Source organism: Manacus vitellinus, unplaced genomic scaffold, assembly GCF_001715985.3.
Source record: "Manacus vitellinus isolate BGI_N305 unplaced genomic scaffold, ASM171598v3 scaffold_15_pilon, whole genome shotgun sequence".
Taxonomy (NCBI): Eukaryota; Metazoa; Chordata; class Aves; order Passeriformes; family Pipridae; genus Manacus; species Manacus vitellinus.
The window spans coordinates 12,831,423-12,848,504 of NW_021939122.1; the positions used below are offsets into that span (position 1 = coordinate 12,831,423).

Consider the following 17,082-nt stretch of genomic DNA (forward strand, 5'->3'; position numbering starts at 1 on the left):
TGGAAAGACCTTTGGAAATGGACAAGGGAGGGGCTCCCCCTCCATCTCTAAACACAGTCTGTGCATGGGCTATTTGGAAGTATAATGTCTTCAATTATTCCAGCATCTTGTAACTCAGCCCATGCAGCTCTGCAGGGCTGAGTCCAGAGAACTTTGAATGGGCAGAACTGGTCAGTCTGTGCACCACAGTGCAATGCTGTGCAGAATACAGATGGAGATTATAAAGCACTCAAGCTCATTAGTCTAACCTCACTGCCCCGCTGCTCCCAATCCCAGTCAGCCTGGGCAGCACCAGTTCAAAAACCTACTCACACAGAGGAAAAACTCTGGCTCAAAGGATTCCCAGTAAGCTGGAAAAAAGAAAACTAACAATTTTTAAATTTTATGATTAAAGGAAAGCTGTGCAAAAAGAGGTTTTGGACAGAAATCCCATCAGCATTATATTGGCAACCTCACTGGTAAAAGTCAAAGGAGCTTTTTCAAAGTCTCCACTGGCATGTCAGCATTCCTTGTTAATATCAGAGCCTTGTTACTATTAACCATCATCTGGCCTCTTACCTCGAGATGCTCCTGGGATGCCAGGAGCACCTGGGACACCTGCTTCACCTGAAAAACAGTGAGGGAAGGGAGACAGACAGTTGTAATGGGGGTCACTGCACGTTACATAGCTTGGTCATGTAAAACAGTTGAGCTAAATGTTGTCCGAGAAGCAACTACCCAGTCTTTGTAATGATTGTCTTGAATTAACAGCTTGTTGGGAATAAGGAAGAGGCTACAGCAGCTTTCCTGAGCCTTCTGTGACCTGCTCAAGTGCCTTGTGCTCAGAGCAATTCTATTGCCATAATCCTGCTCTGCCTGAAAAGGCAGGGAGAGCACAGCTGTAGTTACCAAAGGACCAAGTTCTGTCAAGGTCTCAACCTTGCTTGCTGTGTGAGGCCATCAGCAAAGAAAGAAAGAAGATTTTAAACATCACCTTTTGGTCCAGGTGGGCCTGGTGGGCCTGGGGGACCCTGTATGGTGACTCTTTCACCTGGAAATTGCAGAAGGAGAGTCAGAGATTCACAGGAGTAAAGTGGACAAAATCCTGGCTCCACTAAAACCAAGCTAAAACCAACAGAGCAGAATTTTGCCCCTGGTTTCAGCCTAGGGGCAGTGAATTCAAAAGGGGATAGGGGGCACAGACTAACCATGGGAGGAGAATGCTGAAAGGCCAGGTTCACCCGGTTCTCCTGTGTGGGACACAAAAATGGAGGAGCAGTTATATACACAGGCAACCTACCCTGAACCCCACTGACACCTTCTGGAAACCTCCTTACCCGTGAGTCCTCGTGGGCCTCGTTCGCCTGTAAATGGGGGAGCAGAGGAACAGTGTTATTAGTTGCTTTACTCTACTCTGCAACATCCCAGCCCACATTGCAGCTTATTATCTTGGCCTTCAATTTGCAGGAGAGAAATGGGTAAAGGTAGTGGGTGCCACGATTTCTTGCCAGCTGAGATCTGAGCTACAACTCACAGGGACCTCTCCTTCCACTGACTTAGTCCACAGCGCATTTTGCAAAAAGACTGTTCCCCTTCAGTGGCAAATTTGAAGCTCTGAATGCTCTTGAATCTAATGGGCTTGAAAAGTTGGGATGGGATTACAGTGATTGCCTTGCCACTAGTACTGGAGGCCAACAAATTTCTCCAAAAAAGACTGACTTGTTTTATGGCAGACAGGAGTCCCTACTTGGTGACAATTGTGCTAAGCTTTCTTACAGCCACAGAAAGGCAGGATGCTTCCTGCCCATCCTTCAAGCCCATCCTTCCTTCTTTCAGTCTAAGGTGGTGAGATCCATCTAGCACTTTGGTGAGGCAGCAGGATATACCCACCTTGGTCTCCCTTCGGGCCTGGTGGTCCTGGTGGACCTGGCGGGCCTGTGAAGAATCCTTCTGTAATTAAAACAAAAAGATTTCTTCATGATATCCAGCAAAACATGACACCCAACAGAATATGACACAAGGTTTCTCTGGCTCCACCTGGTCCCAGCCAAGTATGTGCTCTCTGGAACCCCAACAGGACATTCCCAGGGCACAGGTGAGAGAATGAGTGATAAGAACCTACCTGAGGTGGACAAGGAAGATCCTGGTCTCCCTGGTGGGCCTGGAGGTCCTGGTAATCCTTGGCAAAAGAGACACAAAAAGGCTTCAGGAAAGATGAGCGTCAGCAATGTATGTAAATGCATGTCAGAGCTGCTACACCTCCAGCCACGGCCTTAGCTCAAGTATTTCCCAGTGGATGTTCATATCATCATTTTCTCCACACACATCTATCCCTCTTAGTTAATTTTCATTATAATTTGCCACTGTAGCAGACAAAAGACAGAGAGACTCTTTTCTTTGTGGTACAGGGTGCCTATGGCAGCTGGCCTTCACTACAGTGAAAGGGAATGTTCATACACCTGACCTGCCCCCTCTTCCTACTGAGCAGAGAGCAAGGAATGGGTTTGTGCTCCTGTCTCATGTCCTCCTTCACCTCCCCTGTTCTGGTTGTTGAAGGGAAATCTATGTAGGAGGGGGAGTGGGGATATGTTCCTCATGGTAAGAACCTCCCCATCTGTCCACAGCTGGAAGTTAAGGCTGGAAAAGTAAGAAATAAATATGGAATTGATTGCAGTTACTTCCTTTGGGAACTTGAAAACTTTGGGTGTCTTTCCAAAAAATATGGCTTTTATGAATACTAATCTGGCTGGAAACCTCTGCCAAAGCAAATGTCCTCTGTTAGGTAGCATCTTGCTGCAGTGAAATTGTGTTAGTAGGAACCCACTATGGGACATATCGCTTCCAGTAAAGTCAGGCCTACTAAATTCCACCAGGTACAAGATCTGGGATACTGAAAGGTACAGAATAGAGGCACTGGAAAAACCTCCCACTTTTCTGTTTTGTTTCAGAGGAACATGCTCTTACCTGGTGGACCACGAGGTCCAGGGAGTCCCTGCACAGATTCACCTGATGACAAAAGAAACAGGGGTATTATAGAATATTTACTCAGCAAAGTGCATGGCCCAGAAATGTGCCACATGTGTGAGCACCCCCCTGCTTAAGTACTGAGCTCTGCTGTATTACCTACCTGGTGGTCCAGGGGGACCTGGTGGTCCTGCTCGCCCTTGTAAATCTCCCAGCACTGTGCAAAAGAAACACACACAAACAAGGGAAAATTGTTGCTATGGAGCTACTGCTGCTATGGAAACTCTATTGATAGATTGCTGTTAGAAGTTCTTACAATCAAAGGTGGACTAAGGCAGGACCTGGGTGACCTAAGCCAAAGCTGAGGAAGAGAAGACAGAGGATATATGTGTTTGCCAGCCTGAACGTTAGGATATGAAGCAAAACAGAGTGCTGAGCAGGCTGGCAGCATATTGGACACAGGGAGGAAAGTAATGGTTGCTGAGGGAAATAGCAAAGGACTCATAGGACAGAGAAGGAGGGAAAGAACTTTCAAGGAGAAGAAAGACTATTTAAAAGAGAGGCAAGTTTCGGGAGAAGAACATAATGCAGACATCATTTAACAAATAGCTGCACTGTGTTATCTTGATTGTACTGTGAGATGTACCCTCACCTCCCAGTTAAGGCACAGACTCAAAGTTTAGTGATGTTGAGATCCAAGACTCCTGAATGGGAAACGGGACAGTACTGCAGCATGGTCTGAATCTACATGGCCCTGTTCAGATGGTGATCAGGCAAGGATCACTTATAATTGTATGCCCTCTTTTACCTTGCCTCTGCTGCACATTTGCAGAGGTCCCAGACCCTAGGAACACTGACTGAAAGCACATCACACGTCTAGTATTGCACAGAACAAGCAATCTTCTTGGGATGTTGCTAAACCATTCTGTTCTGCTCCACTTATTTTCATCTTAAAATAGCATTTTCTCCCCTGTGAATTCATCCTCTAATTTGCAGAGAGATTATTTCTGTTGCTCAGATTAACATGTCTTTTCAAAATGGTCCTCCTCTTGCAGATGGCTTCACATTCATATTGCACAGGGAACTGCCCTGTGTGAACACAGTGACTGAAAGGCCAGGCTGCAACCTTTCAGCTCTGTGACCATCTCTGCTGTTAGCAGCTGTCCACCAGTCACCATTCCTCAGCTTCCCTCTCTGTGACATGGGCCTGGTGCCATCTACCTCCTTCTGAAATGACTTTGGGATGCACAGGTGAGAAGGAGGGCAGAAGAGGCAGTCCCACCACCAAGCATAGACACACACTTGCCCTGTGTCGTGTTGAGGGGAAAGAGGTAAAGGCATCTCCTGAGAGCAGGCCTTCAGGCTCTGACATGTCTCCAAGCAAAGGATTGGAAAGGCAGAGCCACTTACTTTGAGATGCTAATGACGAGACTTCTGTTTTGATAGTTTCTACCACAGCTTCACCTGGGGATCCCTTCTCACCCCGTGGACCTTTTTCAGGAAAAAAAAAAGAAAATCAGAAAGTGAATTATGTAACTGAGAGATGGTGATATTTTGTACCCACTCCTCACCTCCCTGACAATGGGTTCAGACTTTTCTTATATGAAGTGGGAGCAGTCCCCAGCTCTGAGGGATACTGCATTCCAATGTGGAAATTACTGCAGAATTTGCTCTAACAGAATCATAGAAAACCAGAAGAGAGGTTCTAAGGGGTCAGCTCTGTTCAGGCCCTTCCAAACAGATGTCTGCCCAACTGGCAGTGGTTTCACAGTGACATTATTCCCAATTGGGTCCTAGTTTGTTCTCCTGCCTTTCAAAATGGCAGGAGGTATCCAGCTGGGCTATATCCCCTATCACAGAGAGGCAACTGCACTTGAAAAGTGCCTTAGAAATACCAGTCCTTGGAAAAAATAACATAAAGAAAAACAGACATTTGCAGCATCCACAATACTCTGGCTCTTACCACCCTCTTACCCCCCTCCTTCTTCCCCTGGGAAAACAAAAAACAATAGAAATTCTTCACAAGATTAATTAAGCCAAATAACGCAGAAAAATGAACTGAAAGGAAGAAATCTGCAAACAAAAGGGAGAAGGAATGTGCCAAGGGCTGAGAGAATTAGAAACAAAGGAAAACTAATGAATTCCGTTCTCTTAAGAAGCATAATCAAAGCTAATGGACAATGATACCTTGCTGTCCAGGGAGACCAGCTGGGCCAGCAGGACCTGGTTTCAAAGGAAAAAAACAAAAGGTTTTGTTAGGTTTTCCTGGTTGTATTTTACAGTAGCAGGAAAGAATCAATACCCTTTTATAAGAACTAAGACTATCAAATAATGTACTTTTCTATACAACTAAATGAAATTGCTATGGGGTATGAATGAATCAATGTTCCATGTACTACTTGAAGCTCTGGAGAAGACGCTCATTTTCCATCATTTGGCAGTTAAAGTGCTTGGTGCCTCTCAGACTGGGGAAATAAGCAGAATGCCACTGACCACAACAGAAATGCAACAGGCATCCTCTTGCATTCTCTGCTGCAAACTGAGACTGGCTCTACCAAACCAGGATTAGCTCCAGCTATAGAGCTGAAGAGGCACAGAAGTGCCCTGAGAACCAGGGCTAAGAAACTCTGCTTCCTGACACCAGCATGTGGAGGGCAGTGTCTGACCAGGGACAGAGGAACCTGAGGACTGTGTTCGTGCATGGCCAGAGTACGTGTGTGTCTGTGTCTGAAAGATTTCCAGATGCTCATGAGGGAATTCTGCTGTCTTGAGTTGAAAGCTAAGACTGGAAAACAAGCACTTCCTGATTTCAGTAACAGTGCCAGGAAAGGGATCAGACACAAGCCTGCTTTCCTGAGCAGCAAAAGAGCTGGATTCTACTCACTGGATTTGACATATCACTACTTTGTACTCAATAGATCAAAGGATAGCAACAGTGTGCCCAGTTTTTTCATCTTCTTGTCTCTCCCTGCTGTCCTTCTTCCCTGTGATCTTATTCCATTTCTCCCTTGAGGCTGCTGCCTTCCTAACTCAGCCTGACCCTGGTCCTTCTGCAGGGAAGGGTGACGACCATGAGCCATCTTGCCCCCCAGACAGGGCAGTCTAGCAGAGACCATGAACGTTATACATTAAAATAAGAACTGGATGCACAGCAATGTAAGCTGCCTGCAAAATCCACAGCAGGGGAGCAGCTTCCTCACCTGGAACACCTGGAGGTCCAGTGGGGCCAGGTGGGCCTGGGGGACCTGGTGGGCCTGGCAGGGTAATAGTTGATGAGCCCTCTGAAAAACAAACACATACATTTGCACACATACAGTTATCTGCACACATCCTGTGAATGTGTAACAAATCTATGCTTAAGGAATCCCACATCTACCACAGGTGTATTCTCCCAACACAGGGAGCCTCAGTACAAGTCTGACACACGGCTGAGAGGAACTGAGGATGCATAACAAAAACCAGAGAAAATCTCCAAAAGCAGAAGTGTTTGAACTCACACAGCACTACGTACCAGCATTTATGACTTTTCCTGGAGCTCCAGGTTCTCCTAGGAAAACAAAGAGACAAAAGATGAGCTTCTTTTTGGGGGAAGATCTATAACTAGCTCAATGACATTATGTTATTAAACATGTAATTTCTGTTCTCTTTGCCCCTGATCTCTTGCCTGAGAAGTTATAGCACTAGAAGGTCATGGGGGAAGTAAGAGAGCCCAGCTAATCCAGAGATATCCTCTGATCAGCTTTGCAAGCATGACATCTGCCAGCATAGGCAATAGGCCTTGATTTATCTGAGGCAGGCACACAGCTTCCCTTGCAGCCACCAGGCATCACACTCACAGGCTCAGGGCAGAACCAGGCGTGCTAAGGTTTTCTCAGTGAAGAGCTGTCATGACTCAGCCCTCAGCAGATGCCCTCCCTGCCTTTCCTATATGCTCAAGGAAGCTATGGCTACCGTGTTTCTCAAACCTCCCCTTCCCAAAGCCACTAGATGCCACTGTTGATCCAGGCACTGGTCAGCAGAGCAGCTAATCCTTGCTAAAATAAGTGAAAAGGAGCATTAGGGAAGAAACAAAACTCACCTTTAGCCCCTGGTCGGCCTGGGTTGCCTGGAAGTCCTGATATGAGGTAGACAAACAATTTAAAATGGTTAGTACAAATATTGTTTGCTGTACTTCTTCCAGGTGCCTCAGTTGAGTTTCACCTGTGGGTTTATAGGAGCTCCCTATTCCATACCTTGGCTTTCAGCATTATGAGCATGTTCCTGACAGCATGTGGAGGAGCAGATTGAGGTGGTAGTGTCCCTGGGCTTCCCTGCTCCCACTGCTCCCTAGATGATGACATTGCTCCCTAGATTTACCTGTAGCTTCTTTCAGGTACTGCTACCTGTCCTGATGCTCCTGGATAAATTCCCTGGTGAACTGCCTCCCAGACCACCACTGCTTACAGATGTCACACCCCCTGTTTTCACCTCTCTTGCTACATACTCTCCCTTCTGTTTCTGCAACTAATTAAAAGGACCTTTCAGTGATGCACAGGGAACGTGTTATTCGTCGAAAATTATGTTTTGGGGGAGGCAAATTTTCAACACTCCAAGGCTCTGCATTGCTCAAAATCTATACACCAACCACAAAACCCTTCTCAAAAGCCAAAGGAGATACAGAAACCTTGAGATATCACTTTGGAAGCCCTGAGCAGTCCAGAGGGAAAACTACAAGAGTTTTCTGAGCCCATATCCAAATGATATGGATAAATATTGATAAATTGGAATACAGTGGAAAAGCCTACCTGGTGGTCCTTGGGGTCCTGTGAGACCTGTCAGAAAAAGGCAAAAATTCCAAGGTGTGTAAACAAATTTCAAGTGTGAAAAAGATAGACAGGGACAAAAAGATTACATTTACATGAAATTATAGCACACAATTCACAAGTGCTGCAAACTGGCCAAGCAACTGGTATGTAAATTGAAGGTTGGCTCTTAGCAGCTGATGTTTGCAGTGTGTATAATCCTGGGACCATGAACAGGTCTAGATTCCCATGTATTTTCTTTTCATCACCATCTTACAGTACAAAGATCCTCTGCCAGCCTTAAATTCAAATTAAGACTGGAAATTGTTGACAAAGACATCTGTGCTCCTGCCTGAGCTAAAAGCATTTTTGTTCTCTGTATGTTTTACCTGGCTCTCCTGCATCTCCAGAGGGTCCTGGAGGGCCTCGGACACCTGGCATTCCCATAAGACCTGGTTCACCTACAGATATAATAATCATTAACAAGACAGAAGTCACTGACTTACAATCTACCAATCCATTCAAGCTTGGCCACCAGCTGTGCTGCAGCACTTTCTACCCATTGCATCCTCACAGCCACCTGGCCATTTCCAGCAGCAGTGTCTGGGAGGGGAACATCAATGACAGAAGAGTTCTGTAGTGAGAACTCTCACAAGTTCACAGGCTACTCCATTATATGTCTCAGTTCCATGCTTACATGGTTTGACTCTACAGTTCTGAGACAGCAAGATCCCAGAAGGTAAATCTGCTGTTATCTTTCTTCCACCCCTTTTAGAAATCCAACTCCCGCCAAGTCAGAAAGTACCTGCACTTCTACCTCCAAGGAATCCCTTACCTTTTTCACCTGGCTGTCCATCACGGCCAGCTTGTCCTGTTCAAAGGAAAGAGATTGTCAGGGACTACTGAAAAAGTACCACAGTTGTCCTGTCCTCCTCCTAAGTGGAGCATAGCCCTAAACATAGGAGTGGCTTCTCACCATGTGGCATCTGAAAGAAACCTTAGCTGCAGTTACTGAAGATCCAGGAAACATTCATGCAAAACTTAACTGTAGGATACCTTTTCTGAGTGCACAGACTACTGGGAGCTGTCTAGAGAAACCAGTGTGATGCCACACCTGTGTTGTTTCCTTGTCTGTGCTCACAGAAACACACTCTGGGTGGCAGTGACATTGCCTCACATATAAATATAACTGCTTTCTGTTACCCACCTGCAGGTCCTTTAGCCCCTGGCTCTCCTGGAGGTCCAGGCATTCCTCTTGAGCCTTGTTCACCTGTAGCAAAATAGTATGAAAATGAATCAAACAAAACTTGGTGAAGATACAATTTATGACTGTCAGATATATTTTCTGCTTTGCAACTGAAAACCAGTATTGACAGGATGTTCAGAACTCATGATCCATGATTGTCTCTGGGCATTAGAAAAGCTCAAGAGATGTGTGAATACAGGGTATTGTGAGGGAGGATTTCCTTAAAGCTAAATACAAAGATCGCTACCAAGATTACTGGAATCAAGAATGGGATCTATTTGTTTATAACTTGGGTGCAAAAATAAAACTCCTACAATCAGTAACATCATTATACTTTTTCAGAAAGCTATCTGGGATTGGCTGGACTATACTTTTTTTGAAAACTCAAATAATGCACATGTATATTAGATAGGCTGTTACTCCAGTGTTCCAATCTACTGACCTGTCATTCCACGAGAACCCTTCTCTCCCTGATCACCTGTGATATGAAAAAGGGAAGGATTATGTGATATTGTTTCATTGTAAAATGTTTCCATCAGAGAAAATAGTCTGCTTTCTGACAAGAGCACAGAAGAAAAAGCCAAAGAAGGATAGGGTTAGTACCCATGGACAGTACCCATATCTAAAGGAATCTAAAGAAAATAACCACAAAAGATAACGAATTGATCAACATACCTTTGGGCCCAGGAGGTCCACTGGCTCCTTTCTCACCTGAAAGATACATTGAGGATTGAAGAATAGTAATTGTAAGTCATAAGGGAAAGAAATTTCATGCATCAAGAAAAATCATGGGGAATACAGATCCTCTGATAGCAGACAAACTCAAACTGAAATTCCTTTCCTTCAATACAGCTCCATCCATCAAATGCATTTCCTCACCTAGACTACTCTATTACCTCTGTCTCCTGTATTTCTCAATATTTGCTTGCAATCACTAAGTTTGGTTTCTCCCCCCTTTTCCTCAGTCTTATGCTTTTATTTGCCCATAGCATCAAAATCAGATCAAGTCTGCTGCTCAGAGCAGTGCCAGCAAAGCACATCAGCCAGTGCTGCTGTAAATGGCAGGGGGAAGAGAAACTTACCTTTAGCACCTGGGAGACCTGCTTCTCCTCTAAATCCTTGTAGGCCAGGAGGACCTGCACAAAAATGAAATGGGGGTTTTAATTCATCCAACTCACCACAATTCATCACTGAAGCAGAAAAGCTGTGAGAAGCTGTCACTCAGTTTTTGTTTTCCCTAGTCTCTAGATGCCATAGCAAAGGAATGCAGCACTCACCTGGAGGACCTTGTGGGCCTGGAGAACCCATCAGACCTGTGAACAAGGAACACAGATTTTCTTTCTGTAACATCACAATTAGAAAATGAACAAATCTATTTTGGTTTGCCCAAGAACATCCATAACCCAATAGATGTTCAGCAGATTGGAATTTCCCCAGCCACTGGAAGAATTTGCATCACTGGCATCCTCAAAACGAGGACAAATTTGCAGAACTTAGTTCTTTGTGACATTGAGGAAGTGTTTTTCCCTAAAGAGACACAATCCTTCCATCTTGACTGAAATGCTGAGATCTGTGCTTCACATGGGACCCATTTTTTACAGTACAATTTTTATCTCAGTTACATGGAATGTAGAGCTGTAACTCTTTAGAAGCTTGTTAGGGAAATGGACTTTACCTTATTATTTCTGAAAGCAAAGAAAAAACAGCTGGAAATATCACACACCTTAAAGACTGGTGTTTTGAGAAACTTCCCTGCCACTCCCCATTCTCATGAAAAATCTCTAAGAATTTATTGCTGTAAAGGTTATGTGTAACAACTAAAGTAAATTTTATCTAAACTGAGACCATTAGTTCACTTTTCTGGTTATTGCAGAGCAACACAAGTGAAACAGGAAAGTTGGGGTGCTCATTTACTCCTAACCACTCTGCTAGGTCCTCTCTCTCCATCTTCTTATTTACCTTTTAGGCCAGCAGAACCTGGGGGTCCAGGTGGCCCAGGAGGACCTGGCTCACCAATAGCACCTGCAAAATAAGAGCATGAACAGTCACAGTAGAATGTAATTGTACTCCCATTTTTTCCTTATCCCATCTCCTGTTATTCTTTCTCTGGCAAGTGTCATGAATAATCTGCTGGTTGGTTCAAAATGCCCAAACAGGCATGCATTGTTCAAGAAAAAGATATGAGCTCCCTGGGCTTCAGCAAGACAAGTCCCCCAGCTTTGGTGACTGGGATAACAGGGAAGAAGACAATCTTTATAGTAAAGAGTTTTTGGTTCTGTCAAACTCAAACTTGACTGTCAGATCTGGCAAACCAAAACAACCCTTGTTTACCCATTATAAGTTTGGCAAAAAGAATTCTTTAGGCCATATTCGTCTATACTGGTAAATGTCTGATGTGAAATCTGGATTGGAATAATGAAATCAAATTCTGCCACTGAGGTGTTTTATAAATTGGGAGCAAACTCCAGCTTTTGTCCATCCCTGCTTTATGCAACGAGACACCTGGTTCCTACCTCTGTCTCCTTTTTCTCCCAATCCAGGTGGTCCTGGCTCCCCTCGAGGCCCTGGTAGACCCTCTCGACCTCTTTGTCCCATGGGACCTTCTATTCCAGGCTCACCTACAGGAAACAAATGCCATGTAAAATAAAGTGTCTACAGGAGGCCTTGGGCAAAAGGATTCATAGCCACCTCCACTGGGGAAGGCAATGGTCACACCAGTCTGGTGCCTGTATTCCCATGCCACTGTCAATCAGTTGTGAAAGACTCACAGCACTGACAGAAAGCCTTACCCATGCTGCCTTTCTGTCCTTTTGGTCCTTCTGGTCCTTGATGTCCAATTGGACCCGGAATGCCTGGAAAGAAAAACACAACAAATGTTCAGAGTTCTTGACTCTGTACCATGAAAGAATAATATGCAAATTAGGAGAACCTGAAGCCTGGAGGGATTAATCAGCTGAGGTAAAGAACACATTACTCAGAAGGTGGGCACTTGAACAGGGATGTCTTTAGAAGAACACAATATATACAAGCACAAGGAAATTGGGCTAAGCACTTATGCAGCTGTAGGACTCTTTCAGTGGTAGACGGGGATCTTCACAACCCCTAATTCAGCATGTTCAACTAAGTGGAAGTCTGGCCAAGGCCTTGCTTGTAACCAAGTCTCTAAGGGGCATCTGTAGCTCAGCACCAAGATATTAATCAAGTGATACAGTCTATGCTAAATATCGACTCTTTAGTGAACCACCCTGAGCTAGATCTGCAGTGCAAAACCTGTTCCTGCCTACAGTAATGTCACTAAATGTCCTCCCTCAAAGGGGAATTGTACTATAGCTCACCTGGAACACCAGGAAGTCCTCGGTCTCCTGTAGAGACAAAGAAATAAACAGTCAGTGGGAAATACTGTCTTCCCTGTTTGTCACTTTGGCTGACCCTCACCTCCATTAAAGTAGTTTATGTTCCTAGGATGTTTACAAGTTTTACCGTCTCCCTTGTATTTATGTAAAGAACTGAATCATTCAGACCATGCAAAATCCTCTGAAGCACTCTGTGCTTCACATTGTGATTAAACCAGGTAGAGCCTGGCTTCAGGAATGACTTTCATCCAGGTGAAAGAAGTTCTAAATTCAAAGTGAGATCTGTTCTCTTTTCTACTATGAACTCTAAAATGTTCTTTGCCCAGAAGAAGAGAAAAAAACCCCAACCATTACAACAATATCTGAACTAACAGATAACTAACATCAGTTTCTCCAACTTCTGGAGTAGCAAAAGTCCGTTTGCTACCCAGACCTTATGGCAGACTGTCAATCTACCTGAGAAAGCATGTAACTCCAGACTCACCTTTGGGACCTTGCACTCCCATGTCACCTGAGAAAAGCGCAAAAAAAGTTGAATCAGGAGACATCCTGGAGATATCTCCTACGACTACTCATTCATTTTGGTTTTCTAGTTGCTTTCCCACCTTCACTGAAACATGAAGGAGTTAAGGGTGAACAGGGACACTTCATAATTGAATAGTGCAGGATCAAACCCATCCCACTAGTGACAACCATAATCTGGCCTTTCATATTGGCACAATGCAAGATTTGGCCTCCTATATTGTTTTGCATGGGATCAGAGACTCTACAGTTTACATGGAAAACTAGCTTTAGTTCAGCAGGACCAGGGAAGTGATCGTCTCACTGTGCTTGGCACTGATGAGGCACCTCGAGTGCTGTCTCCAGTTCTTGGCCCCTCACTACAAGAAGGGCATTGATGTGCTGGGGTGAGTCCAGACAAGGGTAACAGAGCTGGTGAAGGGGTTGGAGCACACATTCTGTGAGGAGCAGCTGAGGCAGCTGGGGGTGGAGGAAATGAGTCCCCGTGGAGACCTTATCACTCTCTAGAACTCCCTGAAGGGATGTTGTAGTGAAGTGGGGGTGGGTCTCTTCTCCCAAGTAACAAGCAATAGGACAAGAGGAAATGGCCTCAAGCCACACCAGGGGAGGTTTAGATTGGATATTACAAAAAAATTCTTCACCAAAAGGCTTATGGAGCATTGGAACAGGCTGCCCAGGGAAGTGGCTGAGTCACAGTCCCTGGAGACACGTAGATGTGGCAGTTAGGGAGATGATGTCCTGGTGGACTTGGCAGTGTTAGGTTTATATGGACTCCATGATCTTAGAGGTCTTTTCCAACCTAAACAATTCTATGATTCCTTTTGTTTAAGCATAAACCATCTTCATCTTCCTCACTGCCCCTTGCCCCTTGTGGCAACATCCCCTCCAAACTTGTGCATTGCCAGAACCAAGGAATTGGACAAGGGAAGAGAAGGACTATATGGCTGTACCTTTCTCACCACGTTCTCCTTTCTCCCCTCGGAAGTAGCCTGTAAGAGGAAGTGAAGGGGCTATTAGAGTGCATTACACAAGAGAGCAGCTACTCATTTCACGTACAAGGATCCATCTATTTGGATTTTGAGGCTACAGGCAGCACAGTAAATTTTTTTTTACGAATCCATGAAACCCATGAAAGATGGGAGAATGTAGGCTTGTCTTTTGTCAACCTCTTTCCATCCTCTGCTAAATGGAAGCAAATAATCTTCCCCTTGCTAACAAAAGTAGCATGAGAAAAAAGGTGTGGGTTCATTTTTCTCTACAGGTTTTCCAAAATGGAAAACACACTTGCTACAGCAAACATGACATATCCTGGCCCAGGATGGCATGTCTACAACTTTCTTTCTTCTCCCTTTTCTCCTGGATTTAAGGGATGCACCACCAATGTTAGAGGCAGCACCCTGAGATCCAGCATAGTCTGTCTCTGAGGATAGGAGAGGACACTACTTTTGACAGACTTCATTGAACTCAAAAAGTTCTACTCTTCAGGCCCATGGGCAAGCAAATGCCCCCTTTCCCCTTGAAATCATTTGGTCTCATGCAGCATCACAGGTATTGAATTTGCTCACCTCGTTCCATTTCCTTGTTCAATCTGCTCTTCACCATCAACCAGACCGACTCTTCATTTTCATAAGGGAAGGTTGAGGAGGGTGAGATACCATGAAGAAAGTCTATTCTAGCATCCTTTTCTAATTTTGAATTCCCTTGGTTAATTGCCAGGAGGCCACCATTGATTTTTTCCAGGTCTTCCACACGAGATTTCAGCTTTCTCACTTCTTCCGCTGGAAGGCCAAAGGAAAATGCTATGGAATATTCTGCCACACATGCAGGTCTGAAATACCTTCTGCTATCAGCAGGGACATGGCAACACTGTGTCAGATTGCTATGGCCAACGAGTTTTGCAGAGTTCTTTGTATCCTTTTTTTTCCTAGAAGGGATATCTGAAGTTTAAATGGCAATTTAGTCCCAGAGCTGTAAGACCTCAGATCTCAGGAGCTTTCCTATCCTGCTCACTCCAAGACTAGATAACTCCTCATCAAAGGTTTATATTCCTCATCCATTCTTTCTGTCCATTTTTAATATCTTAGTGGCAGTCACCATCAAGCTGAATGTGCTCCTCAGTTCCCTGCCTTGGTATCTCTGGTGCTTGGCCTCTTTGCCAGCTTATATCCTCTGTCTTTCTATCCCATTCACCATTTTGTTCCTCAGTTATTTCTTACCCAGAGCAATGAGTCCAAAGAGCAATCCAAGGAGAAACAACCAGGCTAGAAGCAAACCCAGGAGCCATTTCCACCAGGTACAGCAGGAACCACAGGGACACCAGGATGGTGCTGATCCAATTGCACCCCCCCCATCACCACTTCGTATTTCTGGAAGACAGAAGGAGCAGTCTCCTGGTTAATGAAGAGTTCCTTGACTTCAGAGTTAAGAATCTCTTACAATAAGGATACCAAGTTCTAATCCATTATACAAAAGGCTAGGAAAAAATATCTTTACACCACACTCCGCACATGGTGAGTGTAATTCTAATCCCTGTGGAAGCCAGGAACAGTATTTCCAAAGGGAATTCCAACAGGAGATAACACCCAGTGCATTTTAAAATAACAGCTGAAAAAAATTGTCTGCTTGGGGGTCAATCTTTTGGACAGATTTGATCCAAAAATGGCTCAATAGTCAACATGGTCTGTCTGAGCCCTCTCTTCCCCAGAAATCTGCCCTGGTAGCAGGATGCAGTTGAACTGTCTGCTATCTGTTTTTCTCTAGCAATAAAAGATTACCTCAACTGCCCACTCATCTAGAATCAAACCACTGGTACCAATTTCTCTGGTAGCCTCCTGAATATTTCCTCTCTCTGATGACATTGCACAGAGATCACCCATGTCCCTCAGGAACAGTTGCTTTTTGTATATTGTGCTTTGGTGCTTCTTTCAATGAAAGTCTGAGTTGTGTCACTTACCTGCATAAGTTTCTTTGTCTCTTTTTGGCATGGATTTCAGTCCTCCTGTTTTAACAACAGTAGAAGAGATTTTACTAATCTTACTTCACACGACAAAACTTAGAGTAGGGGCTTGAAAGGGAATGGTAGTAATGGAGACAAAAGGAAAAAATTCCATTGCATTTCCACAGGGACAAACTCTTACCATTTGCATCTGATTTTAGGCCAGTATCTGCAGCATAAGAGGAAGAAAATCCCTGCTTCTCCTTCTTCAAGGTATCATCTGCAAAGGATCCTGAATAGGAATCAAATATAATTAAAAACATTACATCGGAAGTTGAACCAGGCCTATCTTCTTTCATTGGTAAAATGCATATTTTTATTGGGAAGACACAATAGCTCTGCCTGTTAAAACCAGATCTAGTTTTTTTGCTCTCAAAGCTCCTGAGCTTTGTGAAATATCCACGGCATGCTCTGGTGCTTCAAATGCAAAAGCTAGACCCAGATTGCAGGCGACATGGTTAAAGGTGGACTGCCTGACAGAACTTCACTTCTCTGTCCTCAGAATACACACATGTCCCAAAAGAAGGAAGTTACCTCCATTAAGCCCAGTGGCAGAGGCATTAAAGACTTTGCCACTGTCCTTTGTCATGACCAAGAGCTCCATCTCCTTTGCTGGGGCATTCTCCTTCTCCAGCAGCAGGAACTTGCAGTCTTTACGCAAAATGTCATCTCCTTGGGAGCTCAAGACAGTTCCTCCTGGAATATTGGTAAAAGGTGATAAAGAAGAGGAGATGAGTGTGAGTTCATAACTACATGCCACACCACTTTGGTTCATTAAAATAGGTAGTCACATCGTGATTGGGGTTGCCACCACTATGAGCACCCTGTGAGAGACACAGTGGTCCCTGAAGCTGAGAGCTGTGCACATCACTAGGGTTCTTTAGAGATGTGTATTTCACTAGCAGGGAAGCAACTGCTACCAGGAATGGAGAACATCTGGAATTCAATCACATATGGGAGTGATTTGTTGAATGACCTCTCCACTTCTCAAACACACTTACTATGGAATCATAGAAACCCAGCCTGAGAGCGACATTCAGGGGTCAGCAGAGCCAGCACAGCCCAAGCTGAGGAGCTACTCTGTAAAGCACAAAGCCCTCCACATACTTGAGAGCCAGGCAGGGTTAGGAGACATTAAACTACAGTTTACTGAGGTTTGGCACAGGCCAAACAAGGTTCAAAGCCATCACTGTGGTCACTCTTGTGCCACTAGGCATTATCAAGTATGCCTGGCATGGTGTA

The 17,082-nt window shown here is 44.6% G+C and overlaps 1 protein-coding gene across 1 annotated transcript in view; it reads right to left on the minus strand.

Moving 5' to 3' along the window:
• The window catches only part of COL17A1 (collagen type XVII alpha 1 chain), a 60,283-nt gene that overhangs the window by 7,321 nt on the left and 35,880 nt on the right, over positions 1 to 17,082 (minus strand). The window contains exons 14-45 of the mRNA XM_018069284.2: positions 16,375 to 16,536; positions 15,983 to 16,060; positions 15,799 to 15,843; positions 15,062 to 15,211; positions 14,411 to 14,623; positions 13,796 to 13,834; positions 12,808 to 12,834; positions 12,306 to 12,332; positions 11,760 to 11,822; positions 11,484 to 11,588; positions 10,930 to 10,992; positions 10,248 to 10,283; positions 10,053 to 10,106; positions 9,646 to 9,681; positions 9,413 to 9,448; positions 8,932 to 8,994; positions 8,560 to 8,595; positions 8,114 to 8,185; positions 7,728 to 7,754; positions 7,022 to 7,057; positions 6,455 to 6,490; positions 6,144 to 6,224; positions 5,131 to 5,166; positions 4,354 to 4,434; positions 3,107 to 3,160; positions 2,944 to 2,985; positions 2,102 to 2,158; positions 1,870 to 1,929; positions 1,317 to 1,343; positions 1,188 to 1,229; positions 974 to 1,030; positions 559 to 606 (exon numbers count right to left, since the gene is read on the minus strand). Coding sequence (XP_017924773.1) covers positions 559 to 606; positions 974 to 1,030; positions 1,188 to 1,229; positions 1,317 to 1,343; positions 1,870 to 1,929; positions 2,102 to 2,158; positions 2,944 to 2,985; positions 3,107 to 3,160; positions 4,354 to 4,434; positions 5,131 to 5,166; positions 6,144 to 6,224; positions 6,455 to 6,490; positions 7,022 to 7,057; positions 7,728 to 7,754; positions 8,114 to 8,185; positions 8,560 to 8,595; positions 8,932 to 8,994; positions 9,413 to 9,448; positions 9,646 to 9,681; positions 10,053 to 10,106; positions 10,248 to 10,283; positions 10,930 to 10,992; positions 11,484 to 11,588; positions 11,760 to 11,822; positions 12,306 to 12,332; positions 12,808 to 12,834; positions 13,796 to 13,834; positions 14,411 to 14,623; positions 15,062 to 15,211; positions 15,799 to 15,843; positions 15,983 to 16,060; positions 16,375 to 16,536 — 1,989 coding nt within the window. The remainder of the gene's footprint in view (positions 1 to 558; positions 607 to 973; positions 1,031 to 1,187; positions 1,230 to 1,316; positions 1,344 to 1,869; positions 1,930 to 2,101; positions 2,159 to 2,943; positions 2,986 to 3,106; positions 3,161 to 4,353; positions 4,435 to 5,130; positions 5,167 to 6,143; positions 6,225 to 6,454; positions 6,491 to 7,021; positions 7,058 to 7,727; positions 7,755 to 8,113; positions 8,186 to 8,559; positions 8,596 to 8,931; positions 8,995 to 9,412; positions 9,449 to 9,645; positions 9,682 to 10,052; positions 10,107 to 10,247; positions 10,284 to 10,929; positions 10,993 to 11,483; positions 11,589 to 11,759; positions 11,823 to 12,305; positions 12,333 to 12,807; positions 12,835 to 13,795; positions 13,835 to 14,410; positions 14,624 to 15,061; positions 15,212 to 15,798; positions 15,844 to 15,982; positions 16,061 to 16,374; positions 16,537 to 17,082) is intronic.